General features: G+C 41.4%; 1 protein-coding gene and 1 non-coding gene across 2 annotated transcripts; one reads left to right on the top strand and one right to left on the bottom strand.

Moving 5' to 3' along the window:
• Nucleotides 1–2891: 2891 nt before the first annotated feature.
• Nucleotides 2892–14364, bottom strand: LOC148355689 (uncharacterized). The gene is made up of 8 exons (XM_088350240.1): nt 14157–14364; nt 13691–13815; nt 12046–12334; nt 10322–10529; nt 9217–9302; nt 8062–8133; nt 4284–4640; nt 2892–3456 (listed from the first exon to the last, which is right to left on the bottom strand). The coding sequence occupies exons 1-8, from the start codon at nt 14250–14252 to the stop codon at nt 3409–3411; spliced, it is 1281 nt and encodes a 426-aa protein (XP_088206366.1). The 5' UTR covers nt 14253–14364; the 3' UTR covers nt 2892–3408.
• On the top strand, nt 9380–9461 carry trnas-gcu (transfer RNA serine (anticodon GCU)). The gene has a single exon. It is a non-coding gene; the product is annotated as a tRNA-Ser (tRNA).
• Nucleotides 14365–14640: the final 276 nt, after the last annotated feature.

Here is a 14640-nt window from a genome sequence, read left to right as displayed (position 1 = left end):
ATTTAATGTAAAACGGCACCACAAGACAAAACTTCAGAGTAAGCTGAAAAACTTGAATCCAGAGAAAAGATACAGAAAGTTGAAGAGTTAAAGAAGAATATGAAGATGTTTTTCACTAAAGCAAATTCCCAAAGCGAAAAGCACACATTTTATTTATATTTCTGTTTTTTCATATTTTGAATTTGTATGGTTTTGACAGGATATACAGGACTGTCTCAGAAAATTAGAATATTGTGATAAAGTTCTTTATTTTCTGTAATGCAATTAAAAAAACAAAAATGTCATACATTCTGGATTCATTACACATCAACTGAACTATTTCAAGCCTTTTATTATTTGAATATTGCTGATTTTGGCTTACAGCTGAAAAAAATCTCAAAAATCCTATCCCAAAATATTAGAATACTTCCTCAGACCAAGTAAAAAAAATAATTTTATAACAGCAAAACTAAATCAAACATTTGAAAATGTCCATTGATGCACTCAGTACTTGGTTGGGAATCCTTTTGCACGGATTACTGCATCAATCCGGCGTGGCATGGAGGCAATCAGCCTGTGGCATTGCTGAGGTGTTATTGATGCCCAGGATGCTTCGATAGCGGCCTTCAGCTCATTTGCATTTGTAGGTCTGGTGTCTTTCATCTTCTTCTTAACTCTACCCCACAAATTCTCGATGGGGTTCAGGTCAGGGGAATTAGCAGGCCAATCAAGGACAGTGATGCCATGGTCAGTGCACCAGTTACTGGTGGTTTTGGCACTGTGGGCAGGTGCCAGATCATGCTGGAAAATGAAATCCTCATCTCCATAGAGCTTTTCAGCAGATGGAAGCATGTAGTGCTCTAAAATCTCTTGGTACACAGTTGCATTTACTCTGGACTTGATGAAACACAGTGGACCAACACCAGCAGCTGACATGGCTCCCCAAACCATTGCTGACTGTGGGAACTTCACACTGGATTTCAAGCAACTTGGATTTTGCTCCTCTCCAGCCTTTCTCCAGACTCTGGCGCCTTGACTTCCAAATGAAATGCAAAACTTGCTTTCGTCTGAAAAGAGGACTTTGGACCACTCTGCAACTGTCCAGTGCTTCTTCTCCATAGCCCAAGTCAGACGCTTCTTCCGTTGTCTTGAGTTCAGAAGTGGCTTGACCATGGGAATACGGCTATTGTAGCCCATTTCCCGGACACGTCTGTGAACTGTGGCTTTTGACTCCAGCTTCAGCCCACTGTCTTTGAAGCTCCCCCAAATTCTGGAAACGGCTCTTCTTCACAATTTTGTTAAGGCTGCGATCATCTCTCTTGGTTGTGCAGCGTTTCCGGCCACATTTTTCCCTTCCAACAGACTTTTTGTGGATATGCTTTGAAACTGCACTCTGTGAACAGCCTGCTCTTTGAGAAATGTCTTTTTGTGTCTTACCCTCCTGATGGAGGGTATCAATGATGGTCCTCTGGACAGCAGTCAGATCAGCAGTCTTCCCCATACTTGTGATTTAGTTTACTGAACCAAGCTGAGTGTTTTTAAGGCTCAGGAAACCCTCGCAAGGTGTTTCGAGTTAATTAGATGATTCAGGTGATTAGTTGAATAGCCTACTTGTATACTTTTTCATGATATTCTAATATTTTGAGATAGGATTTTTGAGTTTTCTTAAGCTGTAAGCCAAATTCAGCAATATTAAAATAATAAAAGGCTTGAAATAGTTCAGTTGATGTGTAATGAATCCAGAATGTATGACATTTTTGTTTTTTTAATTGCATTACAGAAAATAAAGAACTTTATCACTATATTCTAATTTTCTGAGACAGTCCTGTATTTTCATGGAGAGCAACAATTTTTAATTCATTTAATTTTTAAGTTTGTGTATTCAGTAATAATATTCCTGACTGTTTTAAATTCATATTTTTTAATGTTTTTTTTAAGTTTTAGTGTATTCAATAAATATCTATCCTGTTCGGCTCGCGACCAAAGGTGTGGTTTAAGTTCTGGCCCTCTGTATAACTGAGTTTGACACCCCTGACCTACAGAGACTCAAAGAACAATTGAAAACCATTTTAACCAAACAATTAGTTTTCCATAATTGAATGAGAATATCATGCACACAAAAAAAAGATGGAAGTGTGAGGAATAAGTAACCGAACCCTTTATCTAAGGTTGCTCAAAAAGCAATTAAAACGTATTCAACCAAACAATTTCTATCTTTCCACATTTGAATGAAGATATCATCCAAACAATGACAAAAAGGGGAGGAATAAGTAACCGTTACATTTCATATTTCAATTCAGAAATGTGAAGAATTCAAAAGGGTTCACATATTTTTTCATACCACTTTAAATGGCTACACTGCATTAGATTTGTGGAACACTTTAGGGACAGTTTCTCATATTTTTAGCACTAGCTTAATCGTCTCCATGGAAATAAATTGCCTGACGGAAGCTCAAAGGACATTTGTGCTAGCTTACTACTACATCTTTTGCAACAAAACATGACAATATTTTAAAAAGGGGACTGACACCATGAAATATTATCTCATCTCATCTCATTAGCTGCACCGCTTATCCTCAGTAGGGTCGCGGGGGTGCTGGAGCCCATCCCAGCAATCATCGGGCAGTGGACACCCTGAACTGGTTGCCAGCCAATTGCAGGACACACGGGGACAAACTCACTCGCTCATTCACACCTAGGGACAATTTGGACCGGCCAATTCACCTGAAATGCATGTTTTTGGAATGTGGGAGGAAACCGGAGTGCCCGGAGAAACCCATGCAAGCACGGGGAGAACATACAAACTCCGCACAGGAAGTCTGGAGCTGGATTTGAACCCACGCAGGAGGTTCCCATGACTTGAACTGTGCCGCACATGCGCTAACCACTGCGCCGCCGTGCTGCCCCCATGAAATATTAATGAAACATTTTTAGACCGTTGAGCATTTAAAAAAAAAAGTTCATTGTGTAGTGCATTGGTTCACAAACTTTTCTTTTAATTATGTTTTGGCTGAACTCCTTCCCATAATGCTCCATTAAAATGTTGGACAACGTCGCACTGAGAGTAAAAAATAGAGTGATATTGAGATCATATGTAATAATGACTTTCCCTTTGTCATCTGCACTCTCACGACTGTGATCCGTGTTCGTTTCCAGTTGCATTCGATGCCCGAGCAAATCTTGTCAGCGGAATTTGTCAACTGATCAAAAAATATCGGCCAAGTACTGTAATATACCACCGAAAAACCTCATATATCACGCGCACCCACATTTAGGCTTTTTCTGGGTAAATAAAAAATGTCTGTCTACACAAATAAATCCAGTATAACCAAAAAAAGGCAACTTTTTTTCTTTCTGTGTGGTACAGTATATAATGACCCGTGGCCTGGTAGAGTTTTTATTCCATAAAACCACATCCAGGAGCACAAATCACGTGCGAGCGGCGTTGGCTCTCGCTGCCTTGGTTTTATTGATGACCTGTGGAGGAAAAAAATAAAAAAGCAAGTGAGTGACCTGAAGGATTTTATACATTTGACTATAAAGGATTTTATACAATTGAATACAAGTTACATTTATTAAGTTTAATGCTGTAGTTATTTACTCACTGTGCCTTTATTCAATGACCTGTGAATGTTCAGGGCACCCTGGTAGGAAATATTATTTACAGGAATGGCGGGAACGGGACAAAAGGCTGATAAGTGTCCTTGGGTAAGACACTGAACGCCTAATGCCCCCAACAAGTAGGTTGGCGCCTTGCATGGCTGCACGGCCGCTATTGGTGTGTGTGTGTGAATGGGTAAATGTGAAGCACATTGTAAAGCGCTTTGGGGAGTCTTCATTGACTTGAAAAGTGCTATATAAATGCAGATCATTTCATTTCACATCATAAGATAATCAGCACATCCAAAAGCAGAAAGGCCCTGATGACGGAGGACGGCAGGCATTGTTTTGAGAAATGCTCTCCGTTGTTTTGAGGAACCACCGACATCGGGACGCTCGTCTCTGAGATTGTGAAGCTCACGTTGGGCTTCAATGGCACGCCCATGGGAGGAGCCGGCACACCATCTTGCGGGAAGACGTGGTTGAATTGATAATGAAATAAAATCTGCCCCCGTGTGAAAATGTCGGCTTCCTTGTTCATCTTTTCCATCAAGAAACGAGCGCGCATCAATTGCTGTGTGAATGTAGGTTGTGTTTGGTTAATGGAGTCAGATAACTAATTCGAATAATTTGGTAAACGGTACATTTTGATATTTAATTCCCAACAGAACTAATGACTCTGTAGGAGGCGGGGCCTTTCTCACCTGCAAGGTGTGATGCAGCGTGGTGTAGTTGTGGGCGGGCGGGCCCAAGTTGCGGACGACGTGGTCGCGTTCTCTGCGACTGTTTTCGGCAGAGCGTCGCACTTCGACGAGCTGTCGCCTCAGCTCGGTGAAGGCCAAAGTGGGCGTGGCCGGCCAAAGGCCCCACCCCTCACCGTCTGTCTGCGCGGCTGCCTCTTTCAAATGCGGCAAAGAGGAAGTGCGGGATGCCTGCCGGAGCGAGGACGACGGCGACGTGGCGTCTCTGTTCTCTTGGCTGGAAGGAGAAAAAAGACATTCGTGGGGGGGCGATGGAGACACATCCTTGTCTTCATCGCTGCCAGGTGAGCGCTCCGACACCTGAGTGAGAGAGTCGATGTATAATATCTCTGCTGTGAGAATTAGGCCAGTCTGATGCTTAATTTTCCCCCTACGGTTCCCATTAAATCACAGGTGTCAATCAGGCGGCCCGCGGCCCAGATCAGGCCCGCTAAGGGATTGAATCCGGCCCGCGAGACAACAGTCAGAGAGGCGCAAGAGAAAAACAAGGTTGAAATTTGTCAACACAAAGACACTGTACTTGTATTTATTTCTCTCTTTTTCTCTCTCTCTTTCTTTTCCACCCCTTTTCTCCCACTCGGTCTCCGTCTCTTTTACTCTCTGTGTGTCTCCTTTTCTATTCCTTTGTTGCTCTTTGTCTCTTTCTCTCTCTGTGTCTTTTAACCTCTTTTGCTCTAATTTCCTTTTTCCTTTTCTCTCTTTTCTCTTTCTCTCTTCATACCCTTTGCACTTTCTTTTCTCTTTTCTCTCCTTCTGTCTTTCTATTTCTCTTTGAATTTCTTTCTTCCTCTCCCTTTCTCTTCCCCCTCTCTCATGACTTTTTATCTTTTGTTTCACACGCTCTTTCCCTCTCTCTCTTTTTCTTTCTTTGTCCCACCCTCGCTCCTTTTCCCTCACTCATTCTCTTATTTATTTATCTCTCTTTTTCTTTCTATTTGATCTATTAGTCCGGCCCCGACAGAATGTTTGTTCTATCGTGTGGCCCCCGAGTTCAAATGAGTTTGACACCCCTGCATTAAATGGTAAGTGGTAAACTAGTTTTTAGGCTTAATGAAGGTTTTAAAGCCTTTCTGGGGTTTCAGAAACGGTTTTAAACTACTTTTTAGGCTTTATGAAAGGATTTTAAAGTATTTCTAGGGTTTCTAGCATGGCTTTTAAACTAGTTTTTAGGAATAATCATGGGTTTTAAAGCGTTTCTAGGGTTTCCAGGTAGTGTTTTAAACTAGTTTTTAGGCTTTATGAAGGGTTTTAAAACCAATTTAGGGTTTTCAAATAGGATTGTAAATTAGTCTTCAGGCTTCCTGGTTTTAGAGTGAAATGAAATGATCTGCATTTCTATAGCGCTTTTTGAGTCAATGAAGACATCCCAAAGCGCTTTACAATGTGCTTCACACGTACCCATTCGCGCACACACTCACACACCAATCGGGAGTCAGCCATGCAAGGAAGAAAAGAAAGACAGAGAAAAAGAAAGAGTGAGGGTTAAAAAGATGAGACAAGGGAGACAGAGTAAAAGAGAGAGAGAGAAGGTAATAGACAGGAAAATGAGAACAGAGTGAGAAAAATAGAGAGAGCACAATAGTGCGATAAAGGGAGAAATAGAGAGAGAAAATATGAGAAAGAGAAAGAGACAAAGAGCGAGAGAAATATTTAAAGAATGAGAGAAGAGTTTTAAAAAGACAGAGAGAGGAAAAGAGTGAGCATGAGGAAACAAAAGAAAAGAAGTGAGCAATGTGATCTGATCTGTGTCAAAATCCATCAGATGAAAAAAACAATTTCTAGCATGTTCCATATTTTATTGAGGAAAGCATGCAATCAATTACAGAATGGGGAGGAAAAAGTCATGGAACACTCTGAAGACTCAAAGACAATTTGAGACCCATTTTAACCAAACATTTACAGTTTGGCATATTTGAATGGGGAGAGCATACAAATAATGATAGAAGGGGGAAGAATGAGTAACTGAATGTGATCTGCTCTTTGTCAAAATCAAACTGGTGAAATAACCAAACCTGTCAACCTGTACGTTTTTGCCGTACATTATTACATTATTATGCATTTTAGGACGTGTACGACGAACAAGAAAAAATCTGTACGGAAAAACGCTAATTTGTCAATTTTGTGTGCCATCCGGTATACACCGACTATCACCAAACGGCAAATCGATCAAGTCAAACAAGTTCGCCGCTGTAGCCTCTATCTCGGTATGTTTTTTTTCCGTTGCAAACGAAGCGAGCGGTTTGATGCTACTGTGCGCATGCGTCTGCCGCCTCGGATTTCATGTGGTAGTTATATAGTGAAAGGAAGTCCGTCTCTTTTTAGAGAACCGGCTTTTTCGGCTCAACTCATTAAAGAGAGCCGGCTCTCAAACGGCTCACTTGCTTTGATGCATTATATTACGAATCATTATTGTTGTATAAAGAAGTTAAGAAAAAAAGGAAGTACAAAAGGAGAAAATGAAAAAAGACAGGTTTGTGGTTATCCCTTTAATCAGTATATTACCAACAATAATTCAATGCAGAAAATGAATTAAAATTTTGAATAAGAAAATGTATTTTTCTACTTATATTTGCATGTATTTTTTTCCTTCTACAGTGAACGTCCAAGCGACTTTATTTTTGAACTTTTTTTTTATAATAAACCTCATTCATGTCGAGCAACTCTGTTATTTAGAAACTATGTGATCTAATCTTGGTCAAAAAACAGTGTTTGCTTTAGCTAAGAGCACCCAAATAGTTCTAGCTGCCCGTATTTATTTGAGGATAGCATGCAAACAATGTCAGAAGATGAAGGAATAAGCAATGGAACCCTTGTTTAAAATTATTTTTATCTTCATCAGCAACAGATGGGATTCAAGGCTATATCATGGGTGTCAAACTTATTTTTGCTCAGGGGTCACATGGTAGAAAAAAACATTCTCACTGGGGTTTGACTAGCAGATGAAAGCAAAAGAAAAAGAGAGAGAGGGAGATAAAGATAGAATGAGTAAGAGAAAGGGTGAGAGAACAAGAGAGAAAGTGATAGAGAGAGGGAGAAAAAAAGAAAGGAAAGACAGAACGAGAAGAAAGATGGCAAAAAACGGGAAGAAATAGAGGGAGAAGATGAAATAGAGAAAAAGCAAAACAGAGAGAGCAAGATAATTAGATGGAGGATGTGGGAAAAAGAATGAGAAAAAGACAACTAGCAAAAGAAAGAGGTAGACAAAGAGCAAGATAAAAAATGAGAGAGAAAGAGAGAGAAAAAACAGGAGAGAAAGAAAAGAGAGAAACATTTAAAGTCAAAGACATAGAGAAAGAGAAAAAAGTTCAGTCTGGCCATCCTGGAACGGGGTATTACCTCATGTGGCTATAAAAGTAAAAATGACTTGACTTGAGAGAATGAAAGAGAGAGAGAAATGGAGAAAAAGGGAAAAAGAAAGTAATTCAAGTCAAGTCATCTTTATTTGTGACGCCCTTAATCACAAGAAGTCTCAAAGGGCTGCACAGAAAGGGAGAGCAAGAAACACAACAACAGTTTTGTGAGTAGCTTGGGTAGCCTGGCTTTGGTGACATCCACTGGACATATTTAATACTGTGTTTTTCTCTTGCACTTCTCTCAGCGTCTCTTGTTTGACATCCCTGCTTGCAATAAATCAATAACTTTTTCCCTTCTGGCCGCGCCCCTCTGCTAATTTTTTTAGTCCCCCCCACTTTATGTGTGTGTGTGTGTGTGTGTGTGAAACCTTGTCGCTGTTGCCATGGTGACCCGTCACGGTCCCGTCTGTGCTTTCAAAGTCGCTTTCGTAGTCCGGCGCCTACAAAGAATGTGTTACGGCTTTTTATATACCAGTACTTCATTTTAAAGGGACAGTGTGTATTATTTGACCACTAGATGTCGCTGTATTTTGTGCTCCAACCAAAAACGAGTGCCAACGATACACGAGGAAGATTGCAATCATCGATGACTCAAAGTGACCAAACCGCGCCTTTTTTCATTTTTTTGTCCCAGACTTTTATGATGTTTTTAGTTTTCGCTTGCCCGTAGCAGCAAGATGTCAATCATGTCAGTTCCGTGTCGGTGAGGTGCTTGATACATAAAATAAACGCAAATACCTCAACCCATGAGTAAGTTTTAAAAAAATGCATGTTTATGCAATAGTTTATGTATACTTGCTTGTTTTTATTGAAAGATTTTATACATTGGACTATAAAGGATTTTATACGATTGAATACAAATTACATTTAATGTAAAAGATATTCACTGACTGGGCTGTGGTGCGAGGTCAGGGCACCCTGGTAGAAAATGTTGTTTACAGGAACGGCGGGAACGGGATGTAAGGCTGATTAAGATAATCAGCACATCCAGACGCAGAAAAGCCCTGATGACGTAGAAACGCTCGGTGTTGTTTTGAGTATTCCAGACATCGCGACGCTCTTCGACGAGATGTAGAAGCCCAGGGGGGAGCTTCCTTGGCACGCCCATGGGAGGAGCCGGCACGCCATTATGCGGGGAGGAGATGGCCAATAGGAAAAAAGGTAAAGGACTTGAGAAGAAGGCTTCACACAGACTCCAACGTCACAAATTCGGCCCTTTACGATGGAGTTCACTTAGTTAAATTGTTGATGAAATTAAATCTGCCCCCGAGTGAAAATGTCGACTTTCTTGTTCATCTTTTCCCTCAAGAAACGAGCGCGCATAAATTGCTGGGTGAATGTAGGTTGTGTTTGGTTAATGGAGTCAGATAACTAATTCGAACTATTTGGTAAACGGTACATTTTGAGATTTAATTCCCAACATTATACAGTATTATTTTTCTTCAATGAGGCTTTTTAATCACCAAAAAGGCTCCATATTACACTGTGTCCCTCTAATATCAGGTGCCAAAAAAAACAAGAACCTGAGTTTGTATTTCGTCTTCTTCCGTCCCGCTGTATTCGAGGGGATCGCCATCCTCCAATGTTTTCACGCTCACGCAGAATTCCGCTGAAAATTTTACAGGATATTTAGGATGCCAGGGTACTTTGGAGAGGAGATCAGAGTTGTGTTAATTTATGACAGTAGACGAGGTGGCCGAGTGGTTAAGGCGATGGACTGCTAATCCATTGTGCTCTGCACGCGTGGGTTCGAATCCCATCCTCGTCGTAAGTTATTTTGGGGGTCAGGATCTAACAGCGCTTGACGTGGCAATTTCAATTCCCAGCCTCTGTGTTAAATGTCAAAGTGACCCTGGCAAGACACTGAACTCCTGATCCGCCGATAAGCTCCTGGTGTGAGTGTGTGAATGGGTAAATGTGAGGCGCTTTGGTCTTCAGTGACTTGAAAAGCACTATCAAAATGCAAAACATTTATTTTAATTTAATTTTTAAGTGCAATTGTGCCAGACTTGGTTGAATAAAGATGATATACTGTAGCAATGCAACCAGTTCACTTGTTCGTCGGTGCTGTGTGATTGTTTTCATAAACGTGTGTGGTGAGGAGTAGAGAGCGGGAGGGCAGAGTTCAATAGCCCCACAGCCTGTGGATACAGACTGTTTGCTAGTCTAGCTATTCTGCCCTAGAAGTATTTTAGCCGTGAGCAAAAAAACGACCCGAAATTCTGATCCGGCCTAAAATATCAATCATTACGTTTGGGTTCGGGCCAGGCTTCTCTCTTGCTGACTAAAAAAAATATTCTCCAGGACACTGTTTTGTTTCTTTTTCTTTGTGGAGAATCCGCATCCTAGCACGCATGCTCATGTACGCAGAGGAGTGGGCAGAGTTGGCCAAACTAACCTTCCTTACTCCTCCCGAGTCCTCACAAATCAAATATGAAAACTCGGGTTTGTTTCAAGCTAGGTTCCCAAGTTAATTGGTCAGGCTCGGGCTGGTTTGGGCCTGGTTTGTACTCGGTGGCCAGATCGGGTCAGGCTGGATTTAATTCAGGCCCAATCTTACCTCTATTGTCGCAGTTATGGGGGCATGTCATTTTCCACATTTTTTTATTTTGTCTATTTGCAACTTACCCAGCGAGGACACGGGATCACATCCCAGCGGAAAAAGTTCTTCCAGCGAGAGAATCTCCTCGGCTGCGGAGCTAGAGGGAGGGCCACGCCCCAAGGGAGTCGGGGGGCTTCCACGTGGGGGTGTTCCAGGTGGGGAGGTTCCATGGTCCGAGCAAGAGATGGCGAGACTGTTTATGGAAGGCGGGGTGCTTTTTTTCACGCTGATTATCTATTTGAAGAAAAAAAGGAAAACGTTGAAAATGAGAGGAAACAATTCATCGATAAAAATGAATCTCAAAACAATGTGACTGTTTTATGATAGACATATTGTCACTTAAAGGTATCTATAATTACCTAACCATGCAAAATGTGAAGAAATAGTATGTTTTTTGCATTAAATCTTAATATATTTCATTGGTAGGTTTAAATTATTTTCCGAGATAATGTATTTTAGAGATAGCATGTCTTGTCCTTTGACTTCTTGAGAGGTGACGTCATCGGAGGAACACCAGCATGCTTGCAAGCCAGTCGCCATTTGGTTTTAGGTGTTAATTATTCAAAGAGCTTACGAGTGTTCGTAGTGAAGTTTTGTTAGTTTTTGTGGAGAATGCCAAGGCATTGGGTGGCAGGTGGATGCAGTAATGGTATACAACAAAGGGCAAGAGCTAAAAAGGAGCTAACTGGCAAAAATAACAGCCAATGGAGGGAAAAAAAATACAAGCAGTGAGCAGCCAGGCTAACAACAAAAAGCGGCAACGGCTACAGCAATAAACTCGAAGCGGACCAGCGTTTGACCTGAAGCATGTGAACGCCTGCATGGACCAGCTGGCAGAGATGGGAAGCTGCGTCGTGGCCGTCATAGACTTTATGGACTAGTTTACAGGCTGGGGGCGTCGCTGCTGTCATGCACTTTCCGGACAAATTTTCAACATGTTACCAAGTGTTTACTATGTTTGTGTACTGTAATGCTAAATGTAATTCACCCTGGTCACCCTGAAAGGGGGATACCACTTGTGAGGTCCCTTCTCAAGGTTTCTCTTTTTCCTCACGCTGAGGTTTTTGAGTTGTTCCTTGCCCGCATGTTGATTTAAGATCAGGTAATTGTGTCATTGTAATCCTGTGCAGTCATTTGAGACATTTTTGTGATTAAGGGCTATATAAATAAATTTGACTTGACTTGAAGACGGCAGGGAACAAACCAAGGGACACAGCAAAACCAGCGCTAACAATAGGCTACCCGGCCAAACAACACACGGTGGGCAGCCAACGAGTGTCAAACGGAAGCAAACAAAACCGGAAAGCATGCTAATGGGGAGTTAACCGGACAAAATTATGCCAACCGCAACAGACAGGAAAACACAAATGAAAAGCCACAATCACCTACCTAAAAGGAGGAGAAGGCAAACAAGGAACGCCCCGCTGTAACAGTGGCAGGTAGATTTACCCCAGGTACACAACTCCAATTAAACAGTCACGAGGCCCCCAGCAACACAGTAAGCAAAGTTCCAATTTCTTAAAGCAGAAACTAGAGGCTGGTTACTACAATCACTGTCTGTTTCAGAGCTGCCTCACATATGGTGTTAATAGGATTCACCATTTTTAAAGTGACATAGAGTCACAGCTCTAGAGGAAACAAGACGGATGGGCCAACTTCGAGACTAAATGTTCTGTGCCTAAAATCATCAAAGCTTTATTTAAGTTGTATGCTGAAAAAAACAATTTTGGACCAGAAAAAGAAGCGCTACCCGGCCCGGCGTACTCCGACGGGATGACCTGCTGGACTTGCCGTCCCCCAGCATCTTCATCACCTCCTCTTCGTCACTGTCTAGCATGTGGCCCGGGTCCACTAGGGGTTCCTCCTGAGACCCCAGCGTCTTCTTTGGGCCTTCTGAGGCCAAGGACATTTCGACACTCAGGCTTGGGGTCCGGTTCCCTGGATCCGGTTCTTGCCGACTGCCGAGGACGCGACTCTCTATCTGGGTGGACTTCTTCAAAGGGGACGCTTCTGAGTCCTGCTTGGACGACAGGGTCAGCCTAAAGAAGAATTAGAAGAATAGAGTGGATGGTGACCAGTTTTGGGACTAACACATTACAAAGGAACTTTTTTCGGTAACGAGTACAGTAACGTGTTATTAGTAACATTTTGAAACTCAACTGTCATTACAACATGGTGCATTACCATACCTGTCAACCTGTACGTTTTTGCCGTACAAAGTACGTTTATTATGCATTTCAAGACGTGTACGACGTACAAGAAAATCTGTACGGAAAAACGCAAATTTGTCAATTATGTGTACCATCCGTTACACAAAGACTGTGACGAAAATGAAAATCAAAGTCAAACGAGTTCGCTGCGGTAGCCTCTATCTCGGTATGTTTTTTTTCCGTTGCAAACAAAGCGAGCGGTTTGATACTACTGTGCGCATGCGTCGGCCGTCTCGGATTTCATGTGGTAGTTATGTAGTGAAAGGAAGTCCATCTCTTTTTAAAGAACCGGCTTTTTCGGCTCAACTCATTAAAGAGAGCCGGCTCTCAAATGGCTCACTTGCTTTGATGCATTACATTACGAATTATGATGTTGAATAAAGAAGTTAAGAAAAAAAGGAAGTATAAAAGGAGAAAATGAAAAAAAGACAGGTTTGTGGTTATTCCTTTAGATAGATAGATAGATAGATAGATAGATACTTTGTTCATCCCCGAAGGGAAATTCACATTTCCAGCAGCATCCCTGAGCTGAGAACAATCGAGAACAATCGAAAATAACACGGGAGCTGCTGGAGTGGCTGCCATTCGTGACGGCGCCGGAAGAAAAGATTCAATTTTAATCAGTATATTACCAACAATAATTACAGGCAGAAAATGAATTCATAATTTGAATAAGAACATGTATTATTCTACTTAATTATATTTGCATGTATTTTTTCCTTCTACAGTGAACGTCCAAGCTACTTCATTTTTGAACTTTTTTTTATAATAAACCTCATTCATGTCGAGCAACTCAGTATCTCACAACAAAATGTTAATTAACAATATATATGATATAACGAAACACATGCACAATATAACATGTTAAACTACATAAATACATGTTTGTAAGATTTTTTTGTATTTTGTAAGGGAAAATACGACAGTTTGTAAGGGCATGGAGCCGTGGAGGTTAACAGGTATGCTTTACTGTAATTGTGGCCCGTGCAGTCCTTTAGGACATACAGGCGATACAAATACGTGTGACTAGGCTTGAATGCTTGCCCATTTTGTTGGCTCGAAAAGAGGAAATAGACCAAAAAAAAGCATGGCAATGAGATAAAGAGAGAAGGAAAACAATGGAGAACACAATAAGAAAATGTAGAGTACGTTTTAGGGCAGGAAGCCCCGACCACTTCTACACACCTTAAGTTATGCGGCTTCTTCAGGAAGCATTTTCCTTTTCCGTCTTCTCCCTCCGAAGAGGATAATTCCCCTAATTCTGACGATATATCGCTCCCGTCCGGAGGAACATCTTTGTTTTTTGCATCCTGATGACAACAAAAATAATGTCAAAATAAAATGACTCAAAAATGGTAAATGGTCTGCATTTATATAGCGCTTTTCAAGTCAATGAAAACCTCCCAAAGCGCTTTACAATGTGCTTCACAGTTACCCATTCACACACACACTCACACACCAATAGCGGCCATGCAGCCATGCAAGGCGCCGACCTGCTTATTGGGGGCATTAGGGATTCAGTGTCTTGCCTCAACACTCTCATTGGAAAAAAGAAAGCGAAAACCTAATCACAAACATTTTCCATTTATGAAAAAGTGGAAGCTCATCATTCAAAATAATTATTTTGGTTCTGAACTGGAAACTGACTTACCGAATCGGGACCAGTTATCTGTTTTTTGTTCTTCTTGGCGGCCAGAATCGCCTGAGCTGCGTCGAGGGCGTCACTGGTCCCACCTCGTCGCCACATTTTTACTAAATTAAGAAGAAATTAAGAACATAGAATTTAAAAATAAACTAAGAAAGTGACAGAAAAAGATTTTAAATTCTTGCTTCCCACGTCGCCATGGATATGTTCTTCCTCGTCGGCAAGCCGACCTGTTGATTTTGTTGTCTGTTGATCTAATTAGTGCGTTACTGCCCTCTCTGCTCAGGAGTGTATTGCACTAATCTGGGTATCAAACATGGGGACCGCAAGAGCAGAGGTGGGTAGAGTAGCCAAAATTTTACTCAAGTAAAAGTATTGTTACTTCAGAATAATATTACTCAAATAGAAAGAAAAATTAGTCATCCAAATAACATACCTGTCAACCTCCACGGCTCCATGCCCTTACAAACTGTCGTATTTTCCCTTACAA

Source organism: Urocampus carinirostris, chromosome 12, assembly GCF_059441175.1.
Source record: "Urocampus carinirostris isolate Australia breed hairy pipefish chromosome 12, RoL_Ucar_1.0, whole genome shotgun sequence".
Taxonomy (NCBI): Eukaryota; Metazoa; Chordata; class Actinopteri; order Syngnathiformes; family Syngnathidae; genus Urocampus; species Urocampus carinirostris.
The sequence above is the reverse complement of the archived record's forward strand: the minus strand, read 5'-3'. Positions and strand labels throughout refer to the sequence as shown.

Excerpts from the sequence above, each read along its gene's own strand:
- LOC148355689 (XM_088350240.1), bottom strand. The coding sequence starts at position 14,252 with ATGTGGCGACGAGGTGGGACCAGTGACGCCCTCGACGCAGCTCAGGCG. Across the intron at positions 12,335-13,690 it reads AAGAAGCCGCATAACTTAAG|GCTGACCCTGTCGTCCAAGC; the intron begins GTGTGTAGAAGT and ends ATTCTTCTTTAG. Across the intron at positions 8,134-9,216 it reads AAGACGAAATACAAACTCAG|GCGCCGGACTACGAAAGCGA; the intron begins GTTCTTGTTTTT and ends CATTCTTTGTAG.